We start from the raw sequence: 18308 nt of genomic DNA on the forward strand, positions 1-18308 counted from the left end.
TATCTGCTGGGATCTGGGTGTGGCACTGTGAGTAATGCCATGTTAAGGCCTTCATGTCTGAATGGTTAGGTGTAGTCTCTTTGTTGTAAGTAAGGATATTTTAATTAATTTTGATTAATTTAGCAGCTCGTAGTAATGGTGGGTACACCATTCAGAAATTCATCTGAAATGGAGACAGTGTTGGGTTTTAGGCTTGTTCTGCTGAAGCCAGTGATGTGCTCTTGCTTATTTTAGTTTACAGCAGGACTTGTAGTGCTTGGCAAGGCTTGAGGAGAAGGACGTGGTGTCACACTGGCTGAGTGTGACTCTCCCAGGAACAATGTTTTCCTGGAGCCCTCGGCTCACTGGGCTCCCTGGGCAGGGGATTGCAGTGCCCTGGGCAGCTGATGCTCCCCCCACCTGTGGAGCTGGAGGTGGCACAAGACACCTGGCAGCAAAGGCAGGTGGCCACCATCCATCCATCTACAAGACTTTGTGGCACCAGGGATTATTTTTAGCCTTTCCACTCCCATATGACAAAGGCCATCCAGTGAACCTGCCATTTTGTGGTATATTTCTCTCCCATTCTCCCCATCTATGAATCCAAGTGTCCCCCAGCAGGTCTGGAGGGTGCAGGCAATGCTGTCACTGCTGCCAGGCTGCAGCTCTTGCAGCAATTGGAGGATTAGGCAGGCTGGAAGGAGCTCAAATCCCTCAGCTGCTCGTGTCAGATATGGAGGAGCTGCCACAAGACATTAGCGTACCTTAAAGAACAGGAGGGAGAGGTCTTTGCTGGGTAAGTACATCAGCAAAGGCACAGCTGTTCTCCAGGTATCTCATAATGCAATAGCAACTGGTGGTTGAGCTGGATTTTATGACTTCTGAACAATATAAATAAAATAATGTTTAGTCCTTGTGATCTAAATATATTGCTCTGGTAACAGAATTTTTCTGTTTCTATGACACGTAATAAAAATACAATCTATTCTGAATTTTCCTACCTTGTTCTTTATAGAGATGTCTGCTGGCATCACTGCTCCCTCTATAAATCCTGTGAGGACTTTCCAGGCTCTTGCCCACAGCCTGGAGGAGCTCTGTGGGCTACCTGGAGGCTGTGCAAAGTGATTGACAAAACAAGCCAGAGTCAGTAGGCTTTAGTGTACCGTGGGGGATACATCTGCCTTGGAAATCTTTTTGTGACACACAAGTCAGAAATGATTGAAAATTGCTGCTATAATCAACCCAGATCCCCTTAATACTTGAAGCAACGTGCTCCCTTTCATTAAAATAGTGACAGCGATGGGGTCAGGCAGGTTGGGGTGGGCAGCAGTGGGTATAATTTATAATTTATATAATTTATATAATTTGTATAATTTATATAATTTATATAATTTATATAATTTATATAATTTATATAATTTATATAATTTATATAATTTATATAATTTACAAGTGCTGCGATTTGGCACTGTGGCAGTGCAGCAACATGGTCTGGCATCACCCAGGAGCTTCTCCTTTTCTTCTGTGTGTGTGTGTGTGCTAGGGAGGCAAACCCAAAGAGGGAAGGAAGGGGATTTGTGTGCAAAGCGGATTAACCACTTGCTGTTGCATTGTAGAAAATTATTTAATATGGCTTGGGCTGAGGAAGGGAGGTATATATACCTATATATAGGTGTAAAGTTAACAGGACAGTCATGAACTTAAAGTTTTCGCAGGACATAGATCTCAACAGTTTCATTTAGATGCACTAACTGAATCATAAATGCGTCATAAGGTGCATTATTTGCTTGTTGAAAATCCCTGTTACATTTAAAGATCTCAAATCTCCAAAATTTGCAGGATTCATTTTTTTTCTTCAACTTGTATTTCCTCTGGTATAACAAAAGTGGGTGGGAAACCAGGAGAGCAGAACAGAAATTCTGACATGTCACAGCATTTGCCAGTGGCATTTATTGCCCTTGAAGGGTGTGTTTTATTATGATTCTCTATATGTATATTAGTCAGGATATGACTAATAAACAAGAGGTAATGTATTAAGGAATTTCTGTGACTCTAAAGGGGAAAAGAGTTATTTACACTATACAAATTTGTATATATTTATACAAAGTAGTGGTTATGTACTTTAATGCTGGCATGCATCCACGTTCATAGATTCCCCTTCCCCACTTTCTTTGCTACTAGGACTAGGAAAAAAGCATTCCTGTGTGTTTTGCACTGTGTTTTCTGGGACTCCTAAGTGCGTCAATGGGTCTGGGTATTAGGGCGTCAGCTGGATTAACTTAATTGATTTCTTCAGTTTACCTAACATGGCTTTTGGTTCAAGGTCTGCCTGCTTCCAGTTTGAAATGTATAACTCAGCTGTGGGTGTCACGTTTGTTTTGTCAGCAAGCTATAAAATATTGGTAGGTTTTCATGCAAATGTAAAAGGCTTCGCTTGCCAATAGATACATAAAATAAATAGAGCATTTGTACTGTTGGACAGTTTTCATAATGTTTATGTGATGCAGGTTATTTCTCAAGGCTTAATGTTTTATATAAAATAGATTATTGGTTCAAAACAGCAGCATACAGGAGGTTTTTTAAGTCTGTGAACACATGACATGTCAGCTTTAATTTAACAGATCACATTCAAAGGATTAGCAGGTCTCTTATAAAACATATGTTCAAAGTAGTACTGATAGTTTCTGTTGTTGTGGTGTTTTTTTTCCTTTAGAAGTTTTAAGTAATAAGCAATAAACAGCAAATTCACTGTTTTCTTTCCTGATATTTTTGTTTTCCTCCCCAGTGAACAGAGTATTTGCCAAGCCCGAGCTTCAGTTATGGTCTATGACGATACCAGTAAGAAATGGGTGCCAATCAAACCTGGCCAGCAGGGATTCAGCAGAATCAACATCTACCACAACACGGCCACAAACACCTTCAGGGTAGTTGGAGTTAAACTGCAGGATCAACAAGTGAGTAACTCTATCAAGTTTCCTGTAAATTAACCTTTGATCTCATTTGGTAACCTCAGTTCTACACCTAATGCAACATTTCCTGCTCCCTGCAAAGTGCCTGCTAGTCTGTTTAGATTCCACTGATTCAGGTTTTGTATAATTTTTTTTGCACACAGAATGTATCAGAAATTATTACTGCTTATTTGAAAACAGAGTGTTTGGGAGATGCCAAAGAGATTTAAATGCTATTTAATTTAAAATTAAATTAAATGTTTAATTTAACATTTAATTTAAATTAAATGTCCACCCTCCCCCGCCCAGTTTTTTCTTGTGAAATGTGTCTATTCACTCTGCAGGTTTTGCTCTCAGCTCCCTCCAAATTACTTTTTGCTTGGTTTTGGTACTATATTAAGAATAAAAATCAGTTGTTCTGTGCTGCTGTCCCACAAAGGGTGGTTGTTGCATTGCTGTGATAAGCAATTAGTTCCTTGTAATGCACTTGAAAATCCCAGGTGCACACTGTGATCTGATTTACAGCGCACTAATTTTTAGGACCTCCATGGGTATTAAAGGAATAAAATGGGATTTAGATTATCAGCAGGGGGATCAGACCCCCGTTGGCCACCAAAGCACAATGCTCAGCCCGGGGCTGCCACGGCGTGGCCCTGCCAGCCTGGTTTGTGGTGTGCTGGGCAGCACAAGCCATCAGAGCTCCCTGAGTGTCACAATTGGACCCCAGACAAAGTTTACTTGAGTGAGTAGTGGTGCAACCCCTGCATTTTAGAGCAGCAATTTCAGGGTTGAGGTGTGCTGGCATGAGGCTGGTTGGCAGGGGCAGCCCAGCCTGCCCACCCTTGGCTCACCTCGAGCCCTCTGCGTGGCACAAGGATCAGGAAAAAGTTTCCCAGGAGCTGCCTGTTGGTTCAGGAGTGGTGTTGCCTCCTGGGGAGGTGAGGCTGGCACTGCTGCTGGTGTGGCATTGGCAGGGGCAGGGCAAACCCAGCCCAGCTGAGCCAGGTCAGGCCAGCCCAGAGAGCAGCAGCCGGGGTAGCAGCACCTCTCAGCCACCACAAATGTGGAGTGGATTGAGCTGCTTGTGGAAACGCTGCTGATCCTCAGCTGACAGCTGTGAAGATGCTTGGGCCAGCTGGAAAAGTTACTCAGGTTGCTTACTGGAGGTGGTAATGGCTTTGCTACACCGTGCATACACAGAGTCACTCTGAGAAAGGAAAAGCAGAACAAAAATAGGTGGTTTTTGAGCACACTGGTTTTCAGTGCTCTCCTTGCAGTGCACTTTTGAAACATCTGCCAAAAGTTTTGTGTCTGCTTTTATCCTTCTCTGTAGAGCAAAGGCAATATATGAAAGCAGTTCCACTCAGAAAGAGAAAATATATATTAAAAAAATTAAATACAATGTCTTCTTAGTCAGTTATGAAAGAGAGTACTGCTTTATCCTGGGCCATGCTAGTTCATTATTTTACATAGCCAGCAGGTGAATGTAAATTACTTTCATGTGACTGCGATCTTAGATGGGATTGAATAGCTGGTGTACAAGAAGCACAAGTCATAAAGTCAGTATGTATACTTGTAAAGGAGACTAAGTACCAGAGGTCTGTCTTAATCAGAGCATGCACTTTAAAGAGTAGGACGTAGTAAAAAGTCAAATCTTAAGCTGCACTTTGAACATGCCTTGCGTTAACTGTAGTATTTTATTTGCTTTCGAATGTTCCAACTTATGAAGATGCTGCATGCTGTCTAAAAATCATCTCAGTTCAGAAGGAAACAGGTAGAAGAATATATTTCTCTAGAGTTTAAAGACTAAAAATCCTCTTTCTAATAAACAGAAAGTATAGTCACTTACGTGAGTCACCTAAAACTCCCTGAAACAAAGTGTTTCCCTTAAATATGATTGCAAAAATCCAGTATTATGAATAAAGTCAAGACAGTGTAGCATAGCAGTATTCAAAGGAACACTCTGAAAGTCTCAAGATTCAGAATTTAATATATTTTATATGAGTCTCACATGGAATCATAAGCTTGCTAGGCTTGCTAAGTATTTGGATTTAAAGAGAATAGAAATTAATTTCAGTTAAAATAGTTCTCCCTTCAAGCCGTTTCATGAGTGCTCTCAGATTCTGTTAAACTGAAAGCCTCACTGAAACTGAGGCTTTAGTAAAGCTGTTGGTTTGCCAAAAAAGACATATTTATCTGAAAAGGACCAATCTTCAGCTAAAATGGGATTTGGCATATGATGAAGCTAATGAAGCTACACAGATTTTTGAGGAGTTGAGAAACTAGTTTAAAATATGTAATACAACAATACCACGGAGGAACAATTTAAACTTTTCTTACATTCTGTTTGTCAAGCACAGACTAGAGTAATAATCTTAGTGGCTTCATTCATATAGTCAGGCCTGACTATATTTGCTTCTTAATTTTGGTGGTTTATATTACACCTCTAATAATATCTCTCTTTAATTTTCATCCTCTTTTTCATTTTCCACATATCTTCTTCTGTAGACTCCTTGTCTTGTCTCTGTCTAGTTACCTTTCTCTTTTCTGCCCCCTTTTTGGTGCATGTGTGTAGCTTACGACACCATATTCTTGTTCTGCTTGCCTTATCTCCTTATCACCGTAGCTCCTCTGCTGACAGTGTCTGAAAGCACACCACAGGCAGATCTGGTTTGTGGAGCAGCAGAACTGGAGCACTGTCACCCCCAGGATGTGGGCAGCAGGTCTGGTTCCTCTGTGTGTGGGCGCTCACCGCGAGCGGCGCAGTGCTGCATCACGGACCAGCGCAGCCTCGGCTCCCTGTCTGCTCTCCTCGAGGTGCAGCCTTGCACAGCCTCACACTGGCCTGAGCAGGAACCTTAGAAAACCACAGGCACAGTCTGGAAGCTTTGTAACCACACAGAGGCCAGAACTGGTTTGAAGCTAAGGCCAGATCAGTGCTACAATCGTTTAACGTCACGAGCTTTGATGTTTCCTTGCAGCCTTCATTTTGGACTTGATGTTCATTGAGGTCTTTTCCAACCTGAACAATTCTATGATTCTGTTGATTCTTGAAGCCAACAGTCGCAATCATGTCTTTTACACCCGTTGCATCTTGCCAGCTGTTGTTGTTACCTGGCCTTTTGTAAAGGTGACAAGTGTGAACTTCAGTCACCATGCAAGAGGTTCACAAAGCCAAAAAGCATTAGCTCCCCATTCCGGAGTCCTCATAACCTAAGGTTTTAAATAAGAACTTTACATCAAGTGATGTCAGTTCAGCCTGATCTCATCACCCAAAGGCACGTGCTGAACAAACAGGCAGGGAGTAGGGTGCAGCTCACAAGTGAATCACCTCTCCTGAGGGGCTGGTGTGTTCATGTGGCTGAGAAGTGAATGTAGAAACAGGGCCTTGGGAAAGGTGAGACATTTCACATGTGAAGCCAAGCCAAAACTGAAGCAGGGACGGCATTCTTGCAATATAAGCTAACCACAATTTTTGAAAAGGAAGAACCAATTAATCACTGTTGTAACTTCTTAGAAGTTCATCAGGTTTGGGCCTGCCTACAGAATAAAGAACCTGGCCTCAGCTGTAGCAGTTTTTATATCCTTGCTGTTTTGGCAGTCGTGGCTGCTCCCTGAGAGATGAGCCTGAGCTCTGGCAGCAGAGCAGGGCCCAAGCTGCTGAACCATTTCATGCTCTGCAGAAACAAGCAATTGTCTTGTCCTGGTTCAATAAGCAAGAGTGTTGGTGGTGAGGCTTGTGTGGGAACTCTTCCCACGATCCTGGCTGTGTTTACACCTCAGGTGTTACCCTGAAGCCCATTCCATCCCTTCTAGCCCCATTGCTGTGAGCCCCATCAGCCACCACTGTTGTCACTGCTGACAGCTCACAGCTCTGCAGTCAAAAGGAAGGTTCTTGGTTTTGAGCTTTTGAGATTCTAAAATTCCCTGTTGGTCCCAGGGAGCCTACACCTGAAACTGAGGTGAAAGGGTGAGGGAGAGTACTGGGTAGAAGTGAAGCAAATCTCTCTTTTTTTAACATTATAGTGATGGGAACGTTGAAATGTGTCAAGATAATGCTGTACATGACTGGTCTGTGAAACCATCCTTGCCATATGAGATCACTGAAATACAGAATTTAACAGGCTTCAAAACAACACAGACATTTATATCAGTAAGATATAGCAGTAAAACTACGCTGTTCAGGATATAAAATACTAAAAGAGGGTTGAAAAGAAAAAAAGTGGCATATGAAATGTCATGTTTCATCTTTTAAGTCAAATTCTAGGGGAAGAGTTATAGGAAGAACTGTTTGCCATGGACAAATCCATGATTTATTTCTTCAAGATTTCCAGTGAGAGCTTCTGCAATTCACCTGCTGTAGACTGCAACTGAAGATTAAAAGATGAACTCTGCTCAGCCTGGCAGATGTGCTCTCTTACTGACATACGAAGCTTTAGAGTAAAGATCCCTTAGAAGCACCTGGAAAAACCCCCATGCTTCAAACAAGGAGACTTTCTTTATTCTAATTACTGCTCTGAAGCACTTCATTATCATCATGTGCCTTGCAGAGGCTCCACACCATCTGTACAGGACACCTTTGTGTACTCATTCTTAACAACAGCAGGAGATCCCCTCCTCTTTTTTCCATTTTCTATAAACACGAACCAAAGGAGATAAAAATGAATCTCTGGCTATTTTAAGTTTCATTTACCAGTGATTCATTTCTCAGTAAACTCTCTGATTTGAGTTTGAAGACAAGGTATTACATGTATGGGCATCCTGATGATTACTGAAGGCCAACATTTAAATTCTGTCTTTATTCAATTAAAGGGATCTAACCCTCAGAACAAAGCAGATCCATGGAGTTCCTTGGAAGCAGGTTTTGAACAGTTTACCTGGCTTCCAATAAACAATTTTTGGCATAGGTTTGTACAATTTCTGCCTTTCATTATACAGCTGTTCTGCACCCTCTGGTGCTCTTTGGGCTTTGATAGTGGTGTCCTTTGAAACAGAGGCTTCTGTTAGTAGGTGAGAAAGACTCACTTTGAAAACCTGGTAGAAGCTCACAATCTTTCTAATATTTTCTCAAAGATTTGCCTTCCCTTGGTTAGTCTACCCAAAATGGTTGGAAGACTTAAAGATTGGTTTATGTTAAAACTGTTGGTTTAGAAATCCAGGCATGAGTCTACTTGATGCTCAAGAGACTCTTTGAGTGTGAGCAACATTGCTACAGGCTCTCCCAATGCTCAGTAGAAGAATGGGGGTGATGTCGCAATTTTTCAAGGAGAAAAGGCTGTCCAAGCTCTCAGATACAAGAGGAAGTTCAGTGCCTTTGCTGTGACCAGTTTCCACTTTATTCTGGTTGGTGTGGGTGTCTTTCCATGCAGCATGTGGGTGATGCAGTTCCTATTTCCAGGGGACTAATTCTTAGGAGCCTGCACACCTGGTGGAGGGCTGCATCTTCCTTTGTCTCACAGGTCAGGAATTTTGCAATGAAATGTGTCCAGAAAGCAGTGTGGGTCTGACTGCTTCTCAATGCATTTTTGTGGAGCCTTGGTAATGACAGTGGTTTGAGTGCAACAGCTGCACCATCATATTTGTGCTTAAAGCTAGACCAAGTAGTCAAAGACTATCTTCTACATCACTCTCTAAGGCTGGCTCTGTAAGTAAATGCATCCTAGAAATAGGAGTATACCTGTAATCACTTAGGGGTGTAGTGGCTTCTCTCCTGGTTTCCATAATTTTTTGTATGCTAATATAGTCAAGTTACAAGACATCTGTTAACTATATCAATGAAATTGTATTGTCCTTCAAAAATACTAATGTATGTAAAAAAATTTGCTCCTTAGTAGGTGCTCATCTAATGTTTCTCTGCCAGTTTAAACTGTCTGTCCATTAAAAATTCAAAACTCAGAGCTAGTTGTTAATCTTTGAAATTAGTTTTAAAAGTCTGCCCTCTATAATTAAGAGTTGTCAGTCATCTACCAGAAATGTTGTTGGACTAATTAAATACACTGAAGCTTTTTAGTTGCAATCATAGTGTTAACAGAAAACTTTCCGAAATGCTGATCAGACCGCAAAAAAAAAAAGTATTGGTGGGTTTTCTGGTGTGTGGGATCCACCTCTAACACAAATTCTGTGTACAAAGTGCTACGGTGGTGCAGTGGACACTCCTGCCTCTCCGCCCTTAGCTAGAGCAGCTTACACTTTCAGCACTGGAGGTTTCTGTCTGGAGCCCAGCTGTGCTGTGTAGCTGGGTGTCCCAGTGCCCTGCCCAAGGATAAACAGGGCATTGTATTTAGCAGGCTAAATTTCAAAAGTAACAGCCTTCTGCTGCAGTCACCCCTTACTTGGAAAACACCACACATACAGCAAGGAAGAAATGAGAGAGGAGTGGTTTCCTGCGTTTGTCATTGCCTCTGATTCTAAAGAAAAAGTCTAAGCATGAGAAGCTGGTGGTGATCAGACACATGGGAGGAGGAAAGCAAAACTGTTGCAATGAGTAATGTGTGTGCTATAGGGCAAGGTTAGTTCCAAGAACTCTGTCTGGCTCTTCTTCTAACAATTGGGCATGATCATCCTCCAAAAGATGGAAACAGCTGCTGGCCCTGGCTCCTGACAGCTGTTTGCAGCATCTGCACGGCTGCATCCTGTGGAGGTGCTGTAGAAAACACGAGCAGGTAATAGATTTTGCAAAACTGGCTTGCAAGTCCCCGAGGCTGAGCTGAACTGCAGTGAATCTCACCCCCAGATGTGGGTCTTGTCACAGAAACAAACACTGCCTTACTGCACAGCCGTGTAGGAGCTGCCTCGGGAACTGCCTCAACCCGTTTAGCTAACCTTCACCCAAGGGGTTTTCCCACTGAAAGAAGAGCTGTTGTTAATCCTCACCCCTCTGTTTCAAATCACAGGTAGTGATTAATTACTCAATTGTGAAAGGACTGAAGTACAATCAAGCAACACCTACCTTTCATCAATGGCGCGACGCACGGCAGGTCTATGGCTTGAATTTTGCAAGCAAAGAAGAGGCTACCACATTCTCCAATGCCATGCTGTTTGCTCTGAACATCATGAACTCACAAGATGGAGGTAAATTAATCTCTGTTAATCTGTGGCATTTTAAAATGCTTGTTAGCAATCACCTCGTGCAGTCGTATTGGGTATGATGCCATCATAAAACACATTATAATAAAAACCCTTAGCCTTTAGATGAGAAATGGCTGTGGTATGATTTGAACATGTTTTCAGATTTTATTTCCCTTTCTGCTCATTTTTCATGGTGCCTTAACTCACCATAGGAAATCAGTAGTTATTTGGGAATGCCTCAGCAGGCAGGTAGCTCCACTGATTTATGTGGATCCCTAAATGTGTTGTTTTACATATGAGATGGCAGAATAAAACTTTCAAGTAAACAGAAAATAGGGAAAAAGTCACAAAATCTTCCAGGATAGGACTTAGATGTGGTATTTCCAGTGTGTTGGGCCAGTTTCAGCCATTGGCTCTTGTGGGTCAGCTTTCCAAAAGAGGTGTGGCACCTTGGTCATTGAATGCTATATTAACTGTAGAAGAAGTTTGTGGTGAATTTTGCTGTTCTGGGAATTTGTCATTGCATTAGCTTGAACAGGGCCCAAAATAAATAAAGTCCTGGTTTCTCAGTGGAAGCCAGTTTCTGATTTGTGGTATCTGGATGAAGCACTGCCCTCAGTTAAATGCTTATAACCTCTCTGCAGCTCCTGGGCTGGGAACAGAGCAGTCCTTGTGTGGTGTCTTTTTTTTTTTTTTTCCTGCAAAAGCACACACCACAGCCCTATTTTCCTTTTGCAAACACGGTGAGTCAAAGTTTGCAGCCCTTGCTGCCATCCAGGTTTCACTGCAGTGTTCACTGGTGATGGACAGCAGCTCTTTAGAGAGAGATTGTCTCCTGACAATCAGCCTTCAATACACAAATACGTCTTGCTAAAAGGTGTACTTGTAATATGAGAATTCATATTTTTTTATTTTGCTACTTCTGTTCTATTAAGCTGGAAAATGCAAAACTCATCAAAAATCAAGACATATTTCAAATTCTTAGCTATATTTAGAGGTACTGAGGGCTTAATTCTGCCTTCTTCATCTTGAAGATTTTGAGCTGTAGTATGTGCCACAGCAGGAGACTTCATGAGGAAATCTGGCCAAGATTCACCAGTCCTAAACTCAGGAAAGTCAGAAGAGTACAGAGCTCTTTGTCTGCTCAGATGTGCCCAGCCCTTTTATCCCTCCAAATTTGGATACTTCTGCTGTGGTCTGGATGTAGTGATTGGGTCAAAGTCTGTGATGAGTCTGCCTTTCTCCCAAAAGCCCTTAATTTTGTGTTGGGTTTGTTTCCCATCTGTTTCTTCCTGTCAAAGGGAGTGAGGTTTTTGCAGGATTTTGAGTTTGCTTCAGGGAGGTGCCTTGTGGAAACACAAGTCTCAGGATAAGAATTCATTGCTCATAGGCTAAAATACAAGAAACTGTCTTAAATTATGTTAGCTACACCTAGCAATGAGCAAGAGATATTTTTAAGAAATTATTTCTGAGCACTTGCAAAGCCTATTAAATTTCTGAGAAGTTTATGCATATACAGCCAGCAATAATTTTCATTTTGCCTTTTTTGGAGTAGTTTTAATTCATTTCCCTAGCACACCAAAAGTGTGCTTTAGATGCTTTACAGGTTTAAAATTCAGTCCACGCTGAAGAGCTTGTGTTTAGAGTTTGTAGTTGTCACATTCAAAGACATGAATTGGGTCACAGATAAAAAACTTTATTTTCTGGACAAAAAAAAGAATGGTCTGATAAACATTCAGTCTTCAGCAACCCTTTTTGTCTCATACATAAAATTTTATAAGTTTCAAAGATTGCCAGTTGCCCCATTCTTTACAGCTGAACTTGTCAAAATCTGAAATTTTGATTAAAGAGAAATTAAGCTTTTTATTTAAGCTTTTTTTTTTTAACCCTCTGATTCTATAAAACAAATTCCAAAAGTACTCATTTTTCTTTTCTTCTTTTAATAATGAAATTTATCTGAAGAGGTATTTCTCTGTAATATTAGCTACACATTGATAATGGATCAGAATGAAGCTTTTTATATCATTATAACTTTTCCCGTTACTGCAGTGATCTCAGTGTGCAAATTGACAGCAAAAGTACATAATGGACATAAGTTATAGAATGTTTTTTCATATCTGCTCTTCCAGGCTTCTATAGCCCTTAAGCTTTTGTGGGCATGAATTAATGTGAGTGGGGATTCATACAAGCACATATATCCATATATCTTTTCAGGCACTGCCACTGCCTGCATACCCCATCCGTTCTGCTGCCTGCATGCTGCATTAGGGTCTGCTTTTTCATATGGAAAAATCATTAGGAAAAACATATTCATTATATCTATGCATCCATGTATTAGAGTTGCCCATGTGCTTATGCAGATGGATGGGAGCTTTAAGGGGTGCATTTGTATGCCCAGAACTGCTCATACAACTCATAAAAAGCTCACCCAAGAGCACAGGGTGAAACAGAGTTTCCCTCTGTCACATTCACAGGGCAGCAAACCCTACCTGCTGTTCTGCAGCTTGGAATATGCTGTGTGCACTACTTGGCACGTGCAATTTCTAATGTTTAGTTTTTTCCTGTATTCCCCACTGAGGCATTATTACATTTGAGTACTGCTCATTCTCCCATAGTTGAACAGATTCTGGCTTCCATGGCTGCTTCTCCCTTCGTTCTACCACCCCCTTCCATAAACTAAAATTAATCATGGCAGACTACAGCAGAAGATGTGAAACTGCATCATATCTTCTGCAGATTTGGAGTCAGGGTACTGTTACATTTGGGAAAATAGTGTTGGCACAAAGTAATGGTGTGGGGTTTTGAATGGTGCATTAAGCTGAACTAGTTAGAAAAAATGGTAGTGGTCTATGTTTTGGGGAGTTGGAAATAATTTTTAGGTAGTGCTGACTTTCAGATGATTGGGTCACTTCAACTGAATACATAGTTGTGAGCTAGGGATTGGAATTACTGTATTGTCCCTCTTCCTCGTGAGATGGAGATGCCTCATGAGAAACTGCGATGCCCAAGCACAAGCACAAGCACTGATCTCTCTGTTCTGACTGCATGGGGCATGAGTGAAAACTAAACCAAGTACTTTGTTAAATGCCAAAGGTTAAAGGGGCTGAATCAGATCCTACAGCCAGACTGTGTGGTTAACCAGGTTACACGTCAAGATCAGTGCTGGGGCAGGTGTCTTCCCAGGAGTGCGACATCCCAAAGTTTGCAAAGTTGGGAGAAAAGTCCCAGCCTAAACTCTCTGGCTGGCAGTGTTTCTGCAGTGGATGTACTCACACTCTTACTCGTGGGGACAGCTGGCCACCTTACAGCTGTCCATGTTCTCAGGGCTGTGGTGGGAGCTCTCCCAGTGCATGTCCCCCGAATGGGCTAAAGCAAGCCTTGAAAGAGGTGAACACAGACCTGCCTCATTCTTCTGCTTTGTAAGGATGCTAATGGTTAGGTTAGGAGTAATCCAAAATCAGATAAAATGGGACTAAAACTGAAATAATATTACAAATATGTACCATCCTTCCTTTAGAGGTTGACAGTTGCCTGATTGAATCACAGTTGTTTACCTGCCAACTTGTTTGTGTACCTAATTACTTTGATTTCCGTATACATCTCTTTAATCTGTTCTCCCTTACAAACAAAAGGAGAAATGTTGGTCCTGAGCCAGCCTGCGAAATGAGAGCAAATGATAACACTGACTTGCTCATTACCAATCTCTTGCTTACAGTGCTTTAATGGTGTCATTTAGTAAGACCGTTAATGTGACAAACAACTTCTCATTTAATTGTTTTTCTTTCATGGGTGTCCACTTTGAGAAGTCAGACCTTTCACTGGCATAAATTACCTGCTACAAGGTAGGGTGTCACCAGCTTACTTTGTCACCTGCAGCCAGGTTTCGCTGGGACAGAGCATCACCCCCTCCTGCCCCAGGAGAGTGTGGAAGAATTTTGCACAGATCCTGCCCACAGGCTGTTTGATGTTTCATGTTTTTCAGGGCTTACATCCTCTTAGATTTACCAATGCAGTGACTGGTGGCAGGGCAGCATGGTTATTGGAGCAGGACATGATGTGAGAGCATTAGTCACTAACATGGGCAAGTTCTCCCCTGCCACAATTTTGTAGGGAAGCCAGTGGTGCCTATAATGAAGGTAACTTTCTGCAGGGCTTAATGGAGCCTGTGCACTCAGAGCTTCTCCCAGTGAGTGGTTACACTTCTGGGAGAGAGGGAATGAGACTGTTTTCTCTCCTTTCTTGTTCCCCAGTTTTCGGGGGACAGGCAGAGGAATTCTTCATTTTTTTTCTTTCCCTGTTTGCTCTCTTCAGACATGGAGTCCCAGCTGGTTGCTGGCAGCACCTGCATGTTCCCACCTTGCATAAGGGGGCAGTGGTTCAGCTTTGTGGCTTGGCGTGACCAGCTCTGGGGGCATCCTGGGCTTCCATGGCTTAGGGACGTGGTACCTCTTGGAGAGGAATTAAGACTCCAGTCTGTGCTGCTGGTAAATGCTGCCTGTGACATAGTGAACATAATGTATTGTGAACTTCTGCTTTTCTTTTGATGTCCGTGCCCTGGGGACTTAGTTATTGTTAGCATACAGTGTATGAAAATTCCATTTCTAAATGTAAACACCACATGCTGAAAAGCCTTATGCAGAGGGCTCATTGCAGAGTTAATCATAGTTAGAGGTCAGCTGCCTTATCTGACTAAGAAGGGAGAAATTGGAGGAAAGCTTGAAATAGGAGAGAGGCTTGAAGAAAATTAATAGTGATTTATTTCTTTATTTATTCCTTGCAAGAAAGCCATTTTCTTGTTCTAAGTGTCTTACAGACCACACGATACAGACAGAGGTCATGGAGGGTGCAGAGTTCAGCCCTGTGCCTTCAGCTTCACAGAGCCAGCCTTATCTCTGCAGGGAGGATGTTTTGATAGTCAGCAGGATTGCTCCTCACTCCTCTTCCTCTGGTTAGAAGATCTGCTGCCTTTTCCACCACTGTGGATTATTTGACATGTATTTCTCTTTTCCCATAAGATCTTGGATTTTCTTAAATTCTCAGGAGTTTGAGATCTTTTTCCTTTCCTTCAGTCATTCTGCTTTTTTCCTTTTTCAGAAGTGGGGACATGTCTGTATGGCTAGGAGGAAGTTCCTTAAAAAATACTTTGGAGAAATAAAAGAATAAAGCTTTGATTCATCAAATAGCAGATAAACTGGCAGAATGCACCACACATTCTCTCTGCTAGTTAGATGCCCTAAGTATTTGCAAGGCTTCTGTCAGTGAACGATGTGTGTGAAGATTATGATGCACTGGATTTCAGAGAAAAAGGTACACAGAGTTTTTTATACTTTCTTCTAATGCTATATTCAGTTAATTTTTTCATTACCATTTTGCCAACTCATCCTGCATCCCTCAGTTTTTCAGTGGCAGTAAAGTGTAACTTCAGAGAGATTCAGTCATCTAAATTCATCTTCTACAAAGCAGTGCCTGTTTTATTTGATAATATTGCCCCAAGACTTCCCAGCACCACAGAGGACACAGTGTGGGAAGTCAAAAGACTTCATCTTCATTACAGCACTGCATAATACATAAAAAAGCTCAGCAGTAATGGAAGGGACCCACCACAGAACACAATGCCCACCTGCAGCCAGCTGGTTCCAAAACTGTGCTGGGGTAAAGGGATCTGTGCTCCATGCAAGATGCTTCACAGGCTGCACTGTGGGCTTGTTTCCCACACTATCAGGTGTGTTGGTGCAGATTATAAAGCCCTAAGGTGGTGTATTCTGGGCACTTTTTACTTTTCAGAGTGCTACTAACATTTAGAGACGTGTAACTTCAGGTGGCACAGGCATTGCAGAACATAAGGATGTGTTCTGCTGCAGGTCTTTGAACCAAGTCATTCCGGACCTTGTTCCTATTTATATTCCAGGCATAGAGAACTTGTAAACAACAAACTTTTGGACTCACTGGTGTAAATATGATCCATGTGATCAGATACCTAGGGCTGGCCAAAATAGCAGCCTGCAGGCAATGGTTAATTGGGTGCATGTGAAAAATAAAAAAAAAAAAATTCTGCTTCTTTAAAAAACAAAAGTTTTTCCAGGAGATTAAATGTTTTCTGACCAACATCTTTCAAAAACACCAGAGAAAGGTTTAGAGAAATAAATTTCACATTATTTCCAGACTCATGCCTACACCAGTTTCAGTATCAACTTCAGTCACTCAGAAATGTTCTGCAGATAGGGGGGTTTCTGATCTAAATTGCTGTGCTTTGTAAGTCAATGAAGAGGGAGGGAAAATTCAAATAAGATGATGAGCTTTTTCCTTTCATCTGCTGCATTGATTTATCACTGAAACTGTTCCAGAAAAGTTCACGTGACATAAGAATATTTTGGTATATTGCTTACTGTAAAAATACATTTCCTCCTTTGCCAGTTGGATGGGGATGAGCTGTTACCCAGCAGACTAGGTGGGAATTTATTTTCCCGAAGCAACCAGTGAAAGGCACACCCCAGGCAGTGCCTCACTGTGTTCAACAGGTCTCTGCCCAATCCTGTGAGGGCAGGAGTCCCTTGTGACCCCAGCTGTAAAACATCAGCTCAGCCACAGGACCACTCATTGTGTTTTTAATTCCCAAATCTTCTTCCTTCTGTGCTGAGGGGGGTGACAGTCCTCGCAAGAGCCCTCTGCCCATCTTTCCAAAATAACCAAACTTCTGAGATAATAAGCACTTGCTTGCAGACCTCCCCTGCCTGCCAGACTGCTCAGGTGCCCTTTTCTCAGGTGAACATGAGTTCCTAATTGGATGTATGACATTTCACAGAATCAAAGAGTATTCTGAGCTGGAAGGGATCATCGAGTCCCACTCTGAAGTGAATGGCCCACACAGGGATCAAACCCACAACCCTTGCATTATTAGCATTAGGCTCTAAACAGCTTCTAGGAACCTGGGTACACTTCACATTAAGAGAAACATGTTTAAAACCAGAACTGGAAGAAGTTGCTCCAGCCAGGAGGAGCAGTGAGTAAAACTGGTTAATCTTCTGTACTAGCTTGGCTCCAGCTGACTGGAGCACAGGAGGTGGATTGATTCAGTCATGAATAGATAAACTGGGGTTACAGACTGCTTTCAGTGCTAGAACTGTAAATATCATTGCTGTTATTCATCTGTCAGGAAGTATCAAACCGTTATTTAATTATTCTGCTCTATAGAAGTAGGCATTTTTTCAGTTCAGTTGTTCAGTCCCCTGGACGGTAGGAACCCACAGCAGAAAGTTTTCCAGGGCACTGAAGTGCTCTCTCAGAGTCATGCAAGCAAACCCCCATGATGTGTTGCTTGTGTGCACCTCAGCCATGTCCCTGCAGGACTCTGCTGTGTCCCTGCAGGACTCTGCTGTGTCCCTGCAGGACTCTGTTGTGTCCCTGCAGGACTCTGCTGTGTCCCTGCTCAGAGCAGCAGCGGCGCCGGAGCCGCTGTCCCACCTCTGCAACAACAAAACCTCCTCTGCTCTTTGAGCAGCATCATGAACCTCAAGGCTCTTGAGTCTCTTGCTGATGCTTTTTGCTGTGCTGGACTCTTCTGCACTAAGTCAAAACCGCTTCAGGAAGGAAACTGTGTGTGGAAAAAAAGTTGTTGAGAGATTTAAGAGAGACTTGTACACACTGACTTGTGTTGGCAAGATTCCTTTGTGCCATCGCCTTCAAAGCCCTGTTTTTCTGAGTGTGGTGCAAACTGGAGAAGTTTCCAGAGCTCAGTGATAGAAGGTTCACTGTGGCTTTTTCACTAGAGTGCAGTCAGTGGCAGAAGACTATATTAGCTTAGGGAAAAAATAAATTATTAAAATTTAACAAGTCCAGTAATTTATGTGCAAGCAGTATAGGCCAGATTTTGGCCAGTGTTCATTTGGAGACCATACACAGAATGGTTTGGGTTGGAAGGGACCTTAAAGATCACCTAGTTCCTAGTTCACCCTGCCATGGGTAGGGACAATTTCTACTAGATCAAGTTGCTCAAAGCCTCACCCAGCCTCGCCTTGGTTGCTTCTTTTTATTTAATAGACTTTCTGTATTCCCAGCTAAGAGCCAGACTCTATAATAGTTTGTCTCTGCACAGTAACTCATCTACCCCCCTAGCTGTGCTCATATTCCTAGCAATTAAAAAATTGTGTGACCATGATCCTCCTGTTAATGGGAGTAGAACTATGTGCATGACATTTCATACCTGAGCTGGGATATCTGTGTGGTCAAGAAACAGTAACAGGTGCTCTTGGTGCAGTCAGTTATATATTAGGTGTCCCTAAAAGCAAAATTCATCCATTTTCCCTCTCTTTTCCA

The 18308-nt window shown here is 42.2% G+C and overlaps 1 protein-coding gene across 5 annotated transcripts in view; it reads left to right on the forward strand.

Moving 5' to 3' along the window:
- The window catches only part of EVL (Enah/Vasp-like), a 142159-nt gene that overhangs the window by 72341 nt on the left and 51510 nt on the right, over positions 1-18308 (forward strand). For all 5 annotated transcript variants that reach the window (XM_063399355.1, XM_063399357.1, XM_063399359.1 and 2 more), the window contains exons 2-3: positions 2765-2933; positions 9821-9998. In XM_063399355.1, coding sequence (XP_063255425.1) covers positions 2765-2933; positions 9821-9998 — 347 coding nt within the window. The remainder of the gene's footprint in view (positions 1-2764; positions 2934-9820; positions 9999-18308) is intronic.

This window comes from Prinia subflava, chromosome 5 (assembly GCF_021018805.1).
Source record: "Prinia subflava isolate CZ2003 ecotype Zambia chromosome 5, Cam_Psub_1.2, whole genome shotgun sequence".
NCBI lineage: Eukaryota > Metazoa > Chordata > Aves > Passeriformes > Cisticolidae > Prinia > Prinia subflava.